Below are 18114 nucleotides of genomic sequence, written 5' to 3'. Positions count from 1 at the left end.
TCCTGATAAAACAATTGTTTTAGCTATTATGCTACCGTTTTGAGCTTACTCAGCATTGCTTCTGCACTTAAGAGTTGTTGCTATTATTATCATTCAATCAATGTACATCCTACATTAATTCAGATCTGTTTAGCTTTAACAAAATAGCTTTAGGCATGCAACACTACCATATATGTTCCTGAAAACAGCAGATAGCTTACAGTTCATTTTAATGAGTTGGACTTGCCAACCACTCTCAAGATTTCAAGAGAATATAAATCAGACTTAATATATATTTAATACTCAGTGCCTATATACAAAGTTTGTAAATGTTTAAAAAGAAGATGCATAAATCTATTATCAATCATTGTTGGGAGGTTGACAATGAACCATACCTGAATAAAAATTACTAAAAAGCACAAATAGAAAAGTACTTTTTTAAAATTAATTTAATTAAACATTAAAACATTACAATTAACATTTCTTCAAAAGTACTAACTACATCTATAAACTAAATAACTATATACAGTACTTTAAAGAAGTATTTAAAGAACACTATATACACTATTTTAAAGAAGAAATCTAAGCTATGATATTAGAGAACTATCTGGTAAAAGGGGAGAAAAAAACTACTTAATTTTCTAAGAGGGAAAAAAGAAAAAATAGCAACCTTAGATAAACGAAATTTTAAAAAAACATGAAATATCTGCATGAAATTTCTGTGTGGAATGAAATAGGAGTTATGCTATGTATGTTATAAAGTTATATTATGTAGGATTCAGAGTGCCTTGCTAATTCAGCAGTTACAAACTTGCCAATAAAACCGAGCGGCTCATGGGTTCTCAAGATGTGTGCTTATCTACAACAGCACGTTGGTAATGGAATTTCCATTTGACTGACACAGAAAGAGCTTACATATTCACAAGTAATTAATCAAGAATCAGAGGAAAAATAGCCTTCTTAAATTGTTTGTTGATAGTGATCTTAGGTTACTGAAAATGGTGTCTGACTTGTTCTAAATGCAACAGTATCCAGCACCATAAGAATTAGGCCTGACAATTGATTAAGGAAAGTAAAAAAAAACAAATTAAGCACATTTAATATAGCAAATTAAAATTGGAATAGTTTCAAAGAGCTGAGTAACAGGTGCTGTTTTAAATTGTTTACTACTGAATTTGAGATAACAGTTTCCAAAAATATCAGAAAGAAACTTAACAGTAGGGAACCAATGTTTCAGAGCGTTCAATTAAGACAAATAGAATAGGTGCTGAGGTAGGATGCACTAAACTTCATTAATTATTTTCTATTCTATTTTAGGGCCTGTTTTTTAACTCTCAGTGCTAAACGTCAGAATATCCCATTTCTAAATAGTAGTATACCTTGCCAAAGGGAATATACCTGTGTGTGTGTGTGTGTGTGTGTGTGTGTGTGTTGGGCAGATGAAATAGATGGTTCAATAACTGATCAATAAACCATGTACTACATTTTATGTTCACCTTGGTCTGAGGTACTATCTAAAATCCAGCAAACTTTTTTCCATTTATAGACATGGTCAAGAAATCTGGGTACAAGAAGTAATGGAGACATTAGAGTGTCTTGACAAAAATAGTCCTTTCAAATCCCCAATGGATATATTGGTAGTGATTTTCACTGATGTCAAAAAGAATTTTCCTTTGAATGCAAAGTAGCTTCTATGTCAAGCAGCGTGAGGCTTACATTCTATTTCTGCTCTTCCACAACCAGAGGCTGTGCAAGGACTTGTGACATCATTTCCATAACAAGTAACCAGCATAAAATACAAGAGAACCGTGAAATATTTGAGTGCCCATATTTGTACATGTATAAATGAAAAAAATGAAAAAGAGTAGCAAAGGAGGGTATTTTTGCTTCATCTTGTCTTTCACCACTATTTTTTTTAATTTGTGGAGCCAATTGTTTCTACCAGGCATATGAGATCCAACAGTATTGGGATGCTAGAGGTCCCATCGATCAAAGAGTATCATCTACTGGGACTCAAAAAACAGACTTTCTTGGTTGTAGTGCCAACTTCTTGGAAAACCACATTCCATGAGATTCAACATATTCATGTCAGCTTTTCAGAAAGCCTGAAAGATTTGGTTGTGTTCCCAGGCATGGGAGTCAGAAGAAATAGTGTAGCTTTTGTTGTTATGGATATTATTGTTACATTTAGATGTACATGTCAAGGATCTAGTGTTGCATAGATTTTTGCCTATATTTACCTTTAAAGATTTTATAACCTGCTTAAAGTCACTGTGATGAGTTGCACATCCATACAAATTAACTACGTAAGTAAATAATGCTCATCCTAGAGGGTAACTGTGCATTTATGAGAAACATACTTTCTAGTATTTTTAGATTTTGCTGAAAAATACCCTTTTTAGCTATCAATCTGAACACTCACTCCATCTGAATGTATCCTTCAGCTTAAGATCATAAAACATCAAGAACCAGTTTGTGGATTATAGCTGCCAGCATTTTATTAGCAGGCTACACATGGATTCATTTAAATTGGACTCCCTGTAGCAAAGTTTTTAGAAATTCCTTCAAACAGCTAGAATATAGATCAGATTCAGTAATGTAACCAAGAAAACCAAAATGAAGGAGCCTGCAGTGCTTTTCATTTTTTAAAATATTGTTTCATTATGTGATATCCTATAATCACAACAGCTTCTCTCAATGACAGAGTTCTTATTCATGCCAGTGGCACTGCATTGCATTTTTTTCCTACATGAAGCAATCAAAAAAAAGGAAGGAAGGAAGGAAGGAAGGAAGGAAGGAAGGAAGGAAGGAAGGAAGGAAGGAAGGAAGGAAGGAAGGAAGGACCTACAAAAATGCTGTGCAGAAGACTTCACCAAAGGCTTCTCCAGAAAGGGGAAGAAATGGCAAACAATGGTCTACAGAGAACTAGAGTCAGAAATGTGATATTCCCATCCTAACATCACTCTGAATTAATTGCAGGTTTACTCTGCAACTCAAACACCACCACTGAAGGCCTTTTCTTCATGATTTATCTCAGTCTGGTTGCTTGTTTTTAGTTTCATCATAATAAGAACTAGGGCTGCAGACATTTTTTTAAAAACCTGTGTGATGACAGGATCTAATGGGGTATGTGGGCTTGTGGGTAATTAATGCTAGGGGTTGATTAGGTAATAGTGGGTAGCATTTATGGCAGGCAAAGATGTGCATCTTAGAGGTTAGCCAACATGGTATGCAGCTGACATAATTAACATTGCAGGGAAGGCTGATTCAGCACTCTTTTTCTTGGTAAATTTCATTCTGGGCATGCTGAGGTCTCTGATGCATCTGGAAAAGTTTTGAGCTAATTGAAAAAATATGCAGTTGGACAGAAGCCTGCTTGAAGCAAAGTATCAGAGTAACATGGAACTATAAATCACAGTACAGAATGTTTTTATGAATATGTATCTGAGGAGCCATCTCTCCTCAATGGGACAAGTCTGCCTCTCTTGTGCCAGCAGAAGAGGCCTACTAAGGAACTCTGGCAGGCAGGGTCATGTGCTGTGGCCTCATCCCTGTGGAACTCTCTACAGCTATAAAGATGTGGTGGCACAGTGGTTAGAATACAGCACTGCAGGCTACTTCTGCTGACTGCCGATTACCAGCAGTTTGGCAGTTCGAATCTCACCAGGCTCAAGGTTCACTCAGCCTTCCATCCTTCAGAAGTCAGTAAAATGAGGACCCAGATTGTTGGGGCCAATTTACTGACTCTGTAAACTGCTTAGAAAGCACTATGAAGTGGTATATAAGTCTAAGTGCTATTGCTATCACTGGAGGTGTGAACTTCTCCCACCCTCTTGGCATTCTGGAAGTGTAATAAAACTTGGCTTTGCCAGTTGGCTTGGAGCCCTGAGAGTGGCACTTATTCCTGAAGGTGGCTGATGGGGTAAGAAGGCCTTAGCCCCGTCATATGTTTCTTAGTCCTGTTTAGTTTTCAATTTTTAAATAGCAGTTTTAATATTTTAATTACTTTTCTGTTTAACTTTTTATCATCTGTAGGCCACCCAGAATCATCTTACAGTGGAGGTGGGCAGCATAAAATTTAATAAATAAACAAGTAAATGAACTTTGTGACAGATTCAAATCTTGATAGGCGAAATGTTTAACCTAGGGAATGTATTTGGAGTTTCAGGAACTCATAGATGTTCTCACCAAGTCACTATCTTGGAGAAAACCTGGAATGACAGAGCGCGTCCTAGCAAACTCCAGTGGTACAACCTAAACAGTTTATTTGTCACAAATGGTTGTTTGGATAGAATAGAATAAAATAGAATACCTTTATTGTCATTGCATTCCACAAATACAGTGAAATTTGAAAGCTACTTGTTGACTACCACTGACACTCTTAGACCAGTGGCAACTGTAATACAAAGAATGAGTATAAACTCCATGGAAGGAAAGCTTTTCTTCAGTACCCTATAACTTTTGAACAAGACAACGTCTCCTTCATTCAATGCAGTACTAATTTGGGGCTATACGTGCATATGGCACAATGAATTGGTAGTAATTTGTTACTATACAAGGGAAATTTCATTCTTAAACACTGAAACATTAATCTGTATTTGTTCACTATCAATCATTCACTGAAAATAGTTTTTTCCAAGGTTCATAAATATAAAGCAGTTCAAAAGAGAAGCATTTTAATGAGCAGGTGGGCTAGATTTTGAATGAGAAATTATCTTTTCCTAACCTTTTTCATTTCAAAAGCTTCTTAAAAAATACACCCTGGATTTTCCAAGGAACATCAATATAACTTTTCAACCTATGCAAAATACTGGAAGGCTTTAATAGCTTTTTAAAAATTAAAATGAACAGGAAGACAACAAATAATTTAAAAAGAATCAAAAGGAAACCAAAAACAGAGAGACGGAAGAATAATTTGAAAAGGAATTAAAACATAATGCTTTATAAGATTGCATTGCTAAAATCCTATGGATATTGGAAATGCAAGAGAACTTAAAAGTGTCTGGCTTTGGTTATTAATTATACAGCTATACAATTTGTGCAGATTGCAACATGTTATAGATAGTCCTTAATGTATGAATATACTAGGCTACCTCATCTGTCTACTTCAGAATTTATATGATAACAGAACAGAATATGGAGAAAACAAATGGTTTGAAATCATGAACTTCAAAATATGCTGTTGAAACTGCTTTGAGGTATTTTAAATGAGGATGAGTTCTAAGGCAGGTAGCCCCCTGTCCATTTTAGGATGCAATCCTGTATACTTTACCCTGAATAAACCCCATTACACTAAGAAAAACTTGTTCTTAAATTAACTGTGAGCAGGCCAACTGAATCATTCCCACAAATGTCAACTTAATAAATAAATAAAACCAAGACATTTAAAAAGCATGAGGAATGAAGAAGTGAATGAGCTGATCTAATTTATTCTTTACATTCATATCATTTTAACTTAGCCAGGTCATATAACTTTCTTCAGCCAATTCTAGGAGAGAACCTAAATTCTGGAGCTGCATCTGTCTCAATTCTTTTTTTAGAAGAAGAAACTACACTCTAATTATTTTCACATGGAACCTAAAACCAATTTCCATCCAACAGATTTGGACTGGGGATATGAATAGATGGCAGGCAATCACGGTCACTCGCACCATGTGTTGCCAGCAATCATGGGCACATGCCTTGATATGAATCTAGATTACTACCAAGTAACATTACCCATAGATTTTGCTACTGTAGTGTTACCTATGTGTGGAGGTTTGTAAGAATCCTATTTTAAAAAAAAAAGACAGGCTAGAAGAGAATTTCCTGGGATTCTTCCTACAGCAGAAACCCCACAAAAGTAAATTTAATATTATTTCTGCAACTTTGCTTAAATGAAACAGATTCTGAAACACATGCTGAATCATGTTCAAGTTACTGTATAATATTAGATGGGCTGTAAGCAAGCAATCTTAAAAGAACTCAAAAGATATTCTAATAAATATAGAAATAGGGCTATGAAAATCTTTTTAAAAAAGAGTTCTTCAGTGTTAAGGAGAATATACAAAACATCTCCATTCTAGGAAAATTAACTGAAAATAAAACTGCGTATTCATTGCATATATATATATATAGAAAGCACAATGTGACCATACTCAACGTATAGCATAATTCTAATCATGATATGTCAAAAAGCGAAACTGGAAAGCTGGAAAGGACATAAAGAATGTCAGTCAAACTGCATGGGAATGTGAGATGGAGAGAGCTATGGCAGCCAGACCAACTTGTAAAATTCCCATAGACAGCTGCTACTGTAAAAACAGAATCTGGACTACGTAAGAGCACTAGATCAGATCAGATCAGATCCAAATATTATTCTATTTCATCTTGGAATCCAGCATAATCTGCAGTTCCCTTGAGATTCATCACAAATTAAACAGAGAAACATAGTCGCTCTATCAGTGCTATGCTTGGACTGAAAAAATGGCAATTATATGTGTCTTTTTAAATTTGCCACTCAAAAGAACAAAAAATGCAGAGATCCTTTTTGTTAACACTATGAGAATTGCCAGAAAAAGGAAAAATGTCAGCTTTAATTATCCAAGTAATTAAAAGATAGCTGTCATGAAGCCTGAGTGAAGACTAACTGGAAAGATCTAATTTAGATCTTTAACCATACAGATAAATCCCATTTGATTTAAAAGATTCTATTAGGTCAGCAGTAAGCAATTTGTGATGCTACCAAGCTTGCAAAATTTAATTCTCAACAGTCCCAGCCTGCTTACCTAACAGTGAGAAAGATGCTAACTATATGGAGCCAACCCCGTCCTGCAGTTTTCCATGTTCCATGCCCCATCAGTTGAAATACAGATCTCAGGGAGATCTCTTGGGAGAACTTCCTGCAGTAGATCACTTTCTCTTGTAGGAGCTTCCTCTTGGAAGCAGGAAATTAATTTAGAATTTTTCAAATCTTTTGAGAGGAATGCTCACAAAAGCCTCAGGTGAATATGGGAATATTCACAAAGCTCTGCCTTGGTTTATCATAAACCTTCAGAAAGGATCGGTTTCCTGGCACACTCTAGCTTCTTTCAGGCATGTTAACTCTACTGTGACTTTGTTGATTTTCCCCTCTCCCTAGTTGGCTTGAAGATTCCCTTTTCTGAGACTCTGCTTAATCCAATCCAATTTTAGCTGGGCTCAGCCACGTCTCTTAATTAGATCCTCTCCTAGCCTTTTCCCCCACCCTTCCATTCTTTCCTCTCCCTCTATCATTGTGCAGAACATACAAGCTCTGCCCTCTTGGTCGTGTTCAATTTCATAACCCAAAAATGAAAAACAACCCATCTCTCTTCTCTGTTCAGTCATGGGTTCATGGCTTGCATAAAGCAGTCCAGAATTTTTCTACAAGTACTACATAGAATAGATTAATACAAGTAGTGATCGAACACATAATATGAACTAGAAACTTATGTTTTCTCATAATCTTATGTTTTACACAGGGGCCAAAAGCTAAGGTGTATTTTCCCTACGGTAGGTTTTCCATCTACCTCCTTCAATGTAGGTTGGGTTCCTTGTGATGTAAGAAAAATTCAGTAAAATTTTTAAGCCTGCATAGTGCTTTATTAATGTCATTGTTTTAATTCCCTCTTCCAAATGAGCTGAAATCCAGTTATGTACTTGAGTACTTTGTGATGCTTGAAAACTGATATGATTATAAATGTGACAATAAATGTGATTTTTAAAAATAGCACATTTTTTGTTGTTTTTCAGATTCTCTTATTATTCCCTAACTCTAAATTCAAACAGCAAAAATTGCCTTAAAAATATTTCTCTGGAATCCTCTGTCGAACTCTACACCAGTCACATTTTATATATTTAAGAGAGATTTTGTTCAGTTAAGGAGTATTTCTGACATTTTGTTCAAATTCAGGGACAACTATCAGTGGCGGCTCACGAGAACCAAGATACCTAAACTCATAATGAAGTTCAGGATCTCTCCCGGATTATTTCAAGTAACAGAAACAGATGCTTATCTGTCTTTCCCATGTGGAGTGGGAATGGCAATTCCAATCAACCCTCCATCAATGGTTAATGTCTAGGAATAAAAAGAGATGCAGTGCAAAGCACCTGAAAAGCTACATATTCCCCACATGATTTCTAAAGATTTATTGATGGTGATGAAATGAGCAAAATTTGCTTTATTATTGTTCTACCTAAAATCTGCAAGGATTAAAGTAGTTTAAAGCAGTCTTTCTTCCAGGAGGCAGCACTGAGGAATTCTGTTAGTTGGGAAAAGCTGATGAAGATATTGTCCCACTTACTATAGGGCTTTACAAAAACATTATACAATAAATTACAGTATGCTGGTTAACAACCAATGACCTTCATGGCCAAGCAAGGATTTTAAATCCTCAACTCATTATTTCACCAGCTCTCTTTCCTTGGATGATCAAGTTCCACACTCCGATTTAGCAAGAGGTTATGGGATGACAATTTTCTCCTACAAAAATTCAGATGTATTCTGCAAGAAAATGAAAGCCAGTATTTATTTTAAACTAGAAGACGCTATCATATAATTGCAAATCTGGTAACCATAGTAATAGTAAACTAACCATCTTAAAGTGTGGAGTATTATAAGAAATACAGAATTATAAATGAAGGTTCATGTATGTAACGCACAGATTAGAAAACAAGAGTTGAAAAGCAAACACAACTATTCTTTAACATTATAAACAGACTTCTATCGCCCCTGATGAAATGTTGAGTTTTGTGCTATAGAAATCCTATCTCAGCCTGTAGAATAGCATCATTGCATCATTATTCATAGACAGCAATATGGACAAGTAAGTTGAACAAATCTATACTGTATTAGCCAAACCAAAAGAAGATGCAAGTAATAAGATTTCAAAGGAAGGACTGGAGCTCAGAGTCAAGAGGGTTAGCTGCAGAAAATGGCACTGAAAACTGTTTCTTAAACATGGAAGAGATCCAAATCTTTTAAAATCAAATCTATTTGGCTTTAACCAGATACAAGAAACAGATTTCTATATTGAGATTTTAAGCTAGGGGTGTGGTAAAGATGTTGATTCCTTGTAAGAAGATTCACATCAAAAACATTCTACTAGATTCAGACTTCAGGAACTTGCCACCACCTCCTCCTTCCCTTTTATTTTGAGACACATCGAGTAATTTGACAAGTTATTGCACTGAAAACTGTCCCCAATCTTAGGAGGAACATCTATTTTTCCTAGGGCTGAAATTATAAACCTAGGATTTCCACTGAGAAAATAATACCATTCATGTCAGACTCTACAAGAAATGTTGATACTTGTAGACCCAGTCTCAATTCCATAAAGAAAAGAAGTTCCACTGCCTTTCTGAAACAACAGCCACTTACTTTCTTTTCAGTTTCTTGGAATTAAGGAGAAAGAGGAGGCAGTGAAGATTATTTCTATCAAGTTTTCATGATTGTACAAACCAAGTTTTTGGAAAAACTTGGATGTGTCTTCATGATTTTTTTCAATTATTTAAGTATTAAACCAAATTAATACAAATACGAATGGAAGGGCATGTCCAGTATATTTATAATTATCCAGGTATTTGGGTACACAGGAGACATAGTGGCCTAAAGATTTCAGGAAATACTAGATTTTCCCCCCAGATAAGTGTAATTATTTGTAATTGCTTACAATTCCCCAAAATGATAGATAAATTTCACCAGACACAACCTTTGCTTGACCGAAGTAGCTAATCCATACTTCCCCTACCACCCCGTCACTCAAATAATAGGAATTAACAAACCCAAGTCTCTGTAAAATATATTTCCAGTAATCAGTTTCATATATTCTGATCAAGTAGTTTTGGTAATTTTCAAATATCTAGAATCCATAAATCTGGTTTGAGGCTGACAGAACCAGCACATTGCTTTTGATGTATGCTTGCTTATTCCCTTGTTATCCCTTCCTCTTCTATCTTTCTGCTCTGCAAGAGGGAGGGCAAAAAAAAACACAGATCAGGCACAGGTCTAGGCATACTGTACTGACTGTAATGGTGGTCATGTGACTGAAGAACATTGCAAAGATTTTTTAAAAAGCAGGCATTGGCTGGTAAGCTTTTCCCCCACAGTTTTTGTAACTTTGAAAAGTCAGTCAGTAAATAAGAATTACCTGTACAAAGATGTCAATTTCTTTCTGCTGACAAACAATAGGCTCTCAGCTTCTTGGGATACACAGGTAGAAAAAACGAAAGTCTTAGGACTAGTATATACAAGCTCACAGTTGTTAGTTTTCTGTTAATTATTGCTTTTCTAGTGTCTGTAATTTTATCTATAATAAAATTAGAGTTCTATCCCTGAATTTCTGAGCACTCGTCTTTTGAGTTTGAACAACTATAGGTGAAGACTGGAAGCCAATGAGCTGTGCCAGGCTAGAACAGTGTGCACTGTCACAGAATGCAACTATGGGATGTGATCTTAATTACTACAGTGAAAAAAAAAGTTTCTGCTGCAGCCAGGTGACTCTTCAGCTAAAGTTGGTGCTCCATATATAACAAAAGCTACCATTCAAGTTGACTTAAGAATAAGAACGAAGCTAGTCAATCTTTCTCTTGCATAGATGTTGAGTTGGCATATTTTGTTTCCACTGAGGACAAGAAATCCCAGATCCCATCTGCAATTAAACTATTACAGGAGATAGAAGCATACATTTCTAGGAAAGAACAGGTGGGTGATATTTGTTTGTTTACCTACTTCATTATATTTATTACCACACACTACAAACATTCTTGGTGGTTTACAATATAAGCAGGTAAAATGAACGTATAATTGAGAAAACTATCAATTGATCCATCTCAAATATTCAAAAGCAATTTTTAAAATGGAAAGTTCCATGAAGAATTATTGCCTTGACTGACTCTCTAAGCATTATAAGAGAGGCACCCATCCAGATTCCCCGGGGGGAGGGAGAGCTGTTCCACAGAAAAGAAGCAACAATAGAAAAACATTGTCTGAATTACACGCATGGAGAAGGGAAGAACCCTCAGCATCCCAATATGAGATAGATGGACCAGATAGATGGTTCTGCTTGAAGGAGAAGATGCTGGAGATGTGCAGGTATTGAGTCCAAATGACCTTTAACATAGATTAAAACCCACCTCTACTGGAAGTTAATGCATTTCTGTAATAGTTACAAATGACTCTCGCCCACTAAAAGGCTGGCCACTGTTTTCTTATCAATCGTAGCTAGATTCCAATGGTAGATCCATTTAGAATGCCTTACAGCAGGCTATTCTAAGAACTGATGAGCATGTGAGTTATATTGCTATATTGAAAGATCAATACAACCAGTTTACAAATCCAAGGGGAAATAAGAATTATCTGTCTAGGGTTGCACAACATTTTGCATTAAAAAGGGGGGGAAAGTGTCATGGGTTGTGCAGGGGTATTTATGTAACATCAGTTTGCAACTCCTTAGATCCAATACATCTTTTACCAGACTGAGCTGTAGCTGCAACGTCTTTGTGTGATCCAGTGAAAAGATGCATCGGCTTTAAGACACTGCAGATGGGAGCTGTCTGAACTCCCCCCCTCTACCTCCACAATATTCTAAAGGGTTCTTCAAATCCAAAACACCGCAGTTTTAATTCTTTAAGTTGCTAATAGCTGCCTGTACCGACTATTTCTAAGAAAAGCTGGGTACTCCTAATTGCATTCAGATTGCCACTGAATTGATACATAAACTGCAAAATACACAGAAATAATCAGACAGGCAGTCACAATGCAGTGTAGGGTCTTAGTTTTGATTGGCTTGATTGGGATTGGACAGATTGGATTTGACCAGAATATCTGTGATATTTTAAACTGCAGAGCTCTTATCTCTGTAATCATCTTGCTTTACTAGTCCTCATGCATCTTTATCAATAATTAAAGGATCAGAGTATCTTTGCTTGTTCTAATTTGCAGGACAGGAAGCTAGGAATAATATTTACATTAGAACTGAGCACAAAATTACCTTATGAAGTTCATACCAATTTGACCTTATCAAATTCATAGAAAGAACTGACTGGATGTTTTTTTACTTGCAACTAAATAAGTGTACAACACCATACTTTAATTGTGAGAATTTCAATGAATTTCTCCCACCTCTCTTTGATAAGTTTTGCAAAGCATTCTCTTTCATCCAACTGAATGAGAATCATGGAGGGGGGAACAATCACTGCCTGATGTTAATTTATACATTTAGAAGTGGTTCTCGGCTTGTGACAATTCATTTAGTGGCCGTTCAAAGTTATAATGGCACTGAAAAAAGTAACTTTTCACGATCTTTGTAGCAGCCCCATGATCATGTGGTCAAAATTTGGATGCTTGGCAACTGGTTCATACTTAGGACCACTGCTGTGTCCTAAGGTCATGTGATCCCATTTTGCAACTTTCTGACCAGCGGTGTCAATGGGGAAGCCAGATTCATTTAACAACCGGGTCACTCACTTAACAACTATGGCAACATTGTAAAATGGGGCAAAACTCACTTAACAAAGGTCTCCCTTAACAACAGAAATGTTGGCCTCAGTTGTGGCCATAAGTTGAGGACTACCTGTACTGCACAGAAATAACGCAGTGGAAAATCCTGTTGGTGACTGTTGGTCATGGTAACCAGAGCATAACCCTGGGTGATGTCATAAATGGAGGTGGGGAGTGGCTCAGCATCTTTCAACCACCTTAGAACGATCTGCTTACCTTCCAGGACCACTTCCTTGCCAGTCTTCTTCAGAGCTTGCACTGCTTCATCGTGTGAGGCATCAGACAGGTCACCACCGTTGACGGAAAGGATAGCGTCCCCTACAAACAGCGCTTCCGTCTGGTCTGCAGCCAGCCCTTTAAATATCTTGGATATCAGGATAGGCATTTTATTTTCTCGACCACCTGGAAATAAAACCCGAATAAAAGCCACTAAAGAAGATGTCATACAAAGATATGAAAAAACAAACCAACAAACAAAGCTTCCCTGATATTTTTTGTACCTTCTTTTTGTGTTTTTGGTTTGTTTTTGTTTTTTTGCAAGGGGTGGTAATTAAGGATAGAGTCAGTTACATTTCCGGATCATTTCTGGAGTTGTTACAGGGAAAAAAAGATATCTGAACAAGAGCAGTTTTTATAAAATGACCCAGCTGTGAAAATAGAGATAAGTGCAAAACAACATTTTTTTCTGATGAGGTAATTATACAAAATAAATGTTGTGCTAAATAATTCATAAAACTACTTATCCACAATTCATAAAACTACTTATCCACATTCTAGATACAGATAAGATAGATATGTACTATAGATAAGATTTTACATGCTTTACTTGAGAAATATTGTATTTTAAGCTTTGAAAGATATTTTATTATATTTTGATTGATCTTAATCTTATACTATATCACATGTATATATTGTGTGATAAAACATATCTGTATTGGATTTTGTTTTGGTTTATTTATTTGTTTTTTATCGTTGAAAAATAACTATTTACATCACTTTATTTACATTTCTTTCAGGACTCTGGCACTCAGTATGTCACCCAACATACTAAATTTAAGACAGAACTTTTGTGCCATAGGTATTACACACACACAAAATATCTTAATACATTTTAAGCCTTAATATTTAAGTTTAAGACCCAGCTCTCTGGAAAAAGCTCTAATGCTGGGAAAGGTAGAAAGAAAGAGAAGTTGAGGAACAAAGTGGATGGACTCAGTTACAGTGATGATGAGCCTACTGTTGGGAGACTTGAAGGACCAAGTTAGGGGTAGGTCATCATGGAGGAACTCTATCCAAGTGGTTACTAGGAGTGAAAAACAATGTGATGTCACATAATCAATTATCAAAAATGAGTCTAAATAGAGTTGCCCAATTTGACTTCTGCAGTGGCTGAACAACTACACAAGCTCAGTAATCCAGAGTATATTTCCTTGTCTTTTTCTTTTTAGAAAAAGCAAAAATAAAACTTTTCCCACAGAGAAGTATAGTTCTAAACCCAAATGGGATTTTAAAGGACAAGTCTGATCTAAAAATATTAGATAACAGCACATCTGTAATGTTATGTAAACACACTATTTTTAGCTCTTACCTGAAAGTATCTGCATAATAGCAATAGCACTTAGACTTATATACCATGTTATAGTGCTTTACAGCCCCCTCAAAGTGGTTTACAGAGTCAGCATACTGCCCCCAATAATTTGGGTCTGCATTTTACCCACCCTGGAAGGATGGAAGGCTGACTCAACCTTGAGCCTGGTGGGATTCGATCTACCAAATTGCAGTAGGAGTAGCTTGCAGTACTGCACTCTAACCACTGTGCCACCGAGGCTCATAATGAAGAGAATATGTCTGAATATTTAATATTCCTCTAACTAGAAAGCCCAAATTAGTTGTTTTCATTAACTGATTCTATCTGCACAATCTTTAAATCCTGGAATGCCATTAATAAGATTACACAAAGAAGATGCAAGATTAGATGCTCCCACATCTCCCAAATCCTCATAGGACCTTCAGGACTAGGAAATTTATTGCAATGCAAGTATTTATGGACTGAAGCCAGATTCTCTAGATGTATAAGACAGAAAAAGACTGACTCCTTCACTTTACATTCATACTTACCAACCAGGCTGAGTATTATTTATAGATGTGGTGATAACTTTGTTTTCTACAGTTCCCATGACACTTAGATGCAAATGACAACCCCTTTTCTCTACAAGGTGTGCTGTCCCTTCTCAATTTGAAGGTCAAAGATAACATGGCATCAGAATGCTTTATAAAGCATTATTTGAGAAGATCTAATTCTCTCCAGTTATTCTACTAATCTACCTGTTACCCATAGTCTTTTACATCTGTGTAAGTCTCATGGAGAAATGTGTTGCCTGTTGTAATTCTGACCCTTTACATTCAAATGAAAGAAACATTCTTTGGATATCTTATTTTCCCCTCTTCTGCTTTCTAGACCACATGAGCAGTCACAAGAAATAAGAATACAAGAGCCATGCTAGAGACTAATGAAGTGTGGCCTTGTCTTCTCCCAGGATGGCAAGAAGCTCTTCTAAGCAATGGTTTTGAAAAGTGGTATCTAAAGCATGAGACCAGCCTTCTCTGAACCGATTGCTCTACAAATATATTGGTCTATTACTGTTATAATTCACAGTCAAACCTATGTGATACATATGATAATTCAGAGGTTTTACCATGTCCAATTTTAAAGGCATCATGAGAGAGAAAGAGAGAGAGAGAGAGAGAGAGAGAAAAGGAGGGGGGAGGGAGGGGAGAGAGAGAGAGAGAGAGTGTCAGGCAGGCAGTCTCAGGGCTTTTTTGAGATCCTCTTTCATCCTTTCAGCAATATAAAGCTATATAGTTATCCAGAAGCCAGTCCTACTGAATTTAAAGGAATATATTTCCAGGCAAGTTTATATAAATTTGTAATTTAAATATCTATTAAGGATACTTAACATTTCTTCATCAGCAATTAATTAGACAATTTGTATTTTTTTCTTACTTGTGCAAAATAAAGAGTTCTTAGTAGTTTTAATATGTAGTCCTGTGTATTCTTAACTGGGTATAGGCATATATAGGATTTGCATTGTTAATACTGTTCCACCCTAAAAAGTTCTTCCTATATTTAAGAAGCTCCTGCATAGCACTGGACTAAGCTTTGAACTTGATGTCAGGGCAAACATTGCAAATGGAGCAATATAGATTTACTATGGATTTACATATTCACAAGCGGCAGTAGTAACAGCAACTGTAGCCTATGGATTCAGAATCTGGGGGAACATAGGTGGCCACACCTGACTACCTGTAAACACCAAGCAGCCCTGGACTTTCACAGTGCAGCATTGAAGCAGAATCTTGGTTCGTGCATTGCGCTAATTTATGGCATGTCTAGCTCTTGCTTATTGAATAAAATATGATATGCTGGATTCACGCAGCATGTTAAGCCACAAGCTACCTGCTTTACCACAATCAACAAATCCAGCCAGAAAATTCAGTCGGAAAACCTTCCTCTTAAAAATAATTATGTTTTAAAAAATGGAACCTAAACATCAGATCCTGCAGAGCAAAATTTACATAAATTCCACGAATTATAATTGTATAAATTATAATTTTGAAAAAACCTCAAGATAAAGCCCATTAAGATAGGGTAGCTTTATTTATCCAGTAGATGAGAGGGAGGGTGGCATGAAGGGAGGGGGAGAGGGAGAGAGAAGAGAGAAGAGGGAGAGGGAGAAGGGGAGGGAGGGATGGAGAGGGGGGAGGGAGGGAGAGAGAGACTACATCATCTATTCTTCCATGGGATTTTTGCATAGTTTCTCAGACATGATTTTTAGTCTGCAAACCATACACTTTGCAGATGTCTAAGATCAAGCTAAGAGAAGAATGCAGCATTCTTTCCAAGTTGCGACTTTCAAACTTTAATAACAGTTCCAGTTCCTCAGGGGCGGATGAGCTCGACTGCAATTAATAAATTCCTTAATTTCGCTCCAGCTTCAGTTGGGACTTTCCTGCTCTCCTTTTCCCCATCCTCTGGAGTTTTGGTTTCTTTTTTCTTAAGGCGGGAAGAATCATTTCAAAGGTCATTTACTGCAGGAAATCAAAAGCGGCTAGTAAAAGGAAGTAGCAGAACTCTTTAACCCTGGAGAGATTCCCGGTCCCGCTACAGGAAAGCGAACGCTAGATCTCAGGTGCCCCAAAATAGCCAACCCCTAGTCCGGGGGACGAAGCAGACAGCTGTACTGTACTACGAGGGGAATCCAGTAGTGTAGCTTGGCCCACAGCTATTTGGCGTGTCAAAAAGCAGCCGGTTGAAACCAGGGTCGGCAGAGGAAAAGCAAAAGTGTGATTAAAAAAGTTGCTAGGGAGAACAATGGAAGCGAAGGGACACCTTCCCGACCCGTCTCGCCCTCCCGCTTACCTTTGATGCTGATGCCGAGGCCCCCCACGTCCTGCTTGACGATCCGCACCGTGCGCTTGATGTTGGTTAGCGAGTCCGGGACAAGGGCGCACGCCTCGGCGCCGTTCAGCTGCACCGGGCTGGGCGGCGGCTGCAGCGGCTCTTCGGAGCCCTTAGCGCTGGGGACGACGCTCAAGAAGTCCTCGGAAAGAGTCACCAAGACGCGCAGCCACTGCTCGCCCGGCGCTCGCAGCTCCAGCAAGCCGCTCTTGGGCGCTCTCCGGCCGGCCGCCATCTTCAGCGCATTCCTCGGATAGCCGCCCTCGCCGCCGCCGCCGCCGCTTCAACGCCTCCTCCCGCTTGCTTGTAATCGGGACGTGCCTACGGCGAAGAGCTACCGAAACGACCCGACGGCCAGCCGAGCGCCGAGTGAGCTAGCCGTCCCCGGCAGCGCTTCCCCGCCCAGGGAGACGCCCCTGGACCCTCCTCTCCTACCCCGGGAGGGGACTCCCCGGCACTGGAGGCCCGTGCGTGACGTCCCGCCTGGCCAAATACCCCAGGCTCGTTTGGGGGGAAGCGTGGTTGCTGCCCTAGCCGGGCAGAAGGGCAGCGCGAGCGGTGGCCTTCCTCTCATCTCCTCATAGTTCGTCATTTGGTCGCCGTCGTCTTTAACTGCCATTGCCAGCCGTACCGTCACGTCTTCCCTCAGAAAACCTGGGATGCCACATTTATTTATTTTTTAGTGTCAGGGCTCCACTATTAGGGGAGGACAAAGTTTAACAGTGAAGTTTCTGTACCAAGGAATTTCCACAGTAATGGGGAGGTGCTTTCAGTATATTCCTTTCCAGAACATAACTTTTCACTTTCTGCTCTTTACCAGTCAAGGGCACCATTTTCCTTTTTATTTAAACTTAGAGAAGAGCTTGAACAGAATCCCCAAAAAGAACACAATTGAGCCAGGCACTTTGATGTAGATATTGTTTTTTTTCAAATTGGGAAAGGATTAACCTGCTGCATAAATGTCCTTGTTGGAAAAATCTTGTAAACCATAGTTTGAAAACTTGTTGGAGTAGGTGCAGTGTTCCACAAGGCTTATAATCAGTAGTGACTTTCGGTATGTAGCTAATAGCAGTTCAGGCTGAATTCCAATTTTAAATTAACATTTAAAATGTGAATAACTTTGGGGCAGGTGATCTAATGGATCTCCGACTTTTCAGTTTGAGAAGCAGCATTTCCT

The 18114-nt window shown here is 37.9% G+C and overlaps 1 protein-coding gene across 1 annotated transcript in view; it reads right to left on the bottom strand.

Annotated features, from left to right (window-relative positions):
• Positions 1-17488, bottom strand: part of SNTA1 (syntrophin alpha 1) — a 50694-nt gene extending 33206 nt beyond the window's left edge. Inside the window, exons 1-2 of the mRNA XM_026697645.2 lie at positions 16899-17488; positions 12695-12880 (exon numbers count right to left, since the gene is read on the bottom strand). Of these exons, the coding sequence (XP_026553430.1) occupies positions 12695-12880; positions 16899-17172 (460 nt within the window). The 5' untranslated portion in view covers positions 17173-17488. The remainder of the gene's footprint in view (positions 1-12694; positions 12881-16898) is intronic.
• Positions 17489-18114: the final 626 nt, after the last annotated feature.

The sequence above is a fragment of the Pseudonaja textilis genome, chromosome 3 (assembly GCF_049901715.1).
Source record: "Pseudonaja textilis isolate UNSWEBS1 chromosome 3, rPseTex1.2, whole genome shotgun sequence".
NCBI lineage: Eukaryota > Metazoa > Chordata > Lepidosauria > Squamata > Elapidae > Pseudonaja > Pseudonaja textilis.
Note: the sequence above shows the minus strand (reverse complement) of the source record. Positions and strands in the feature narration are given on the sequence as shown.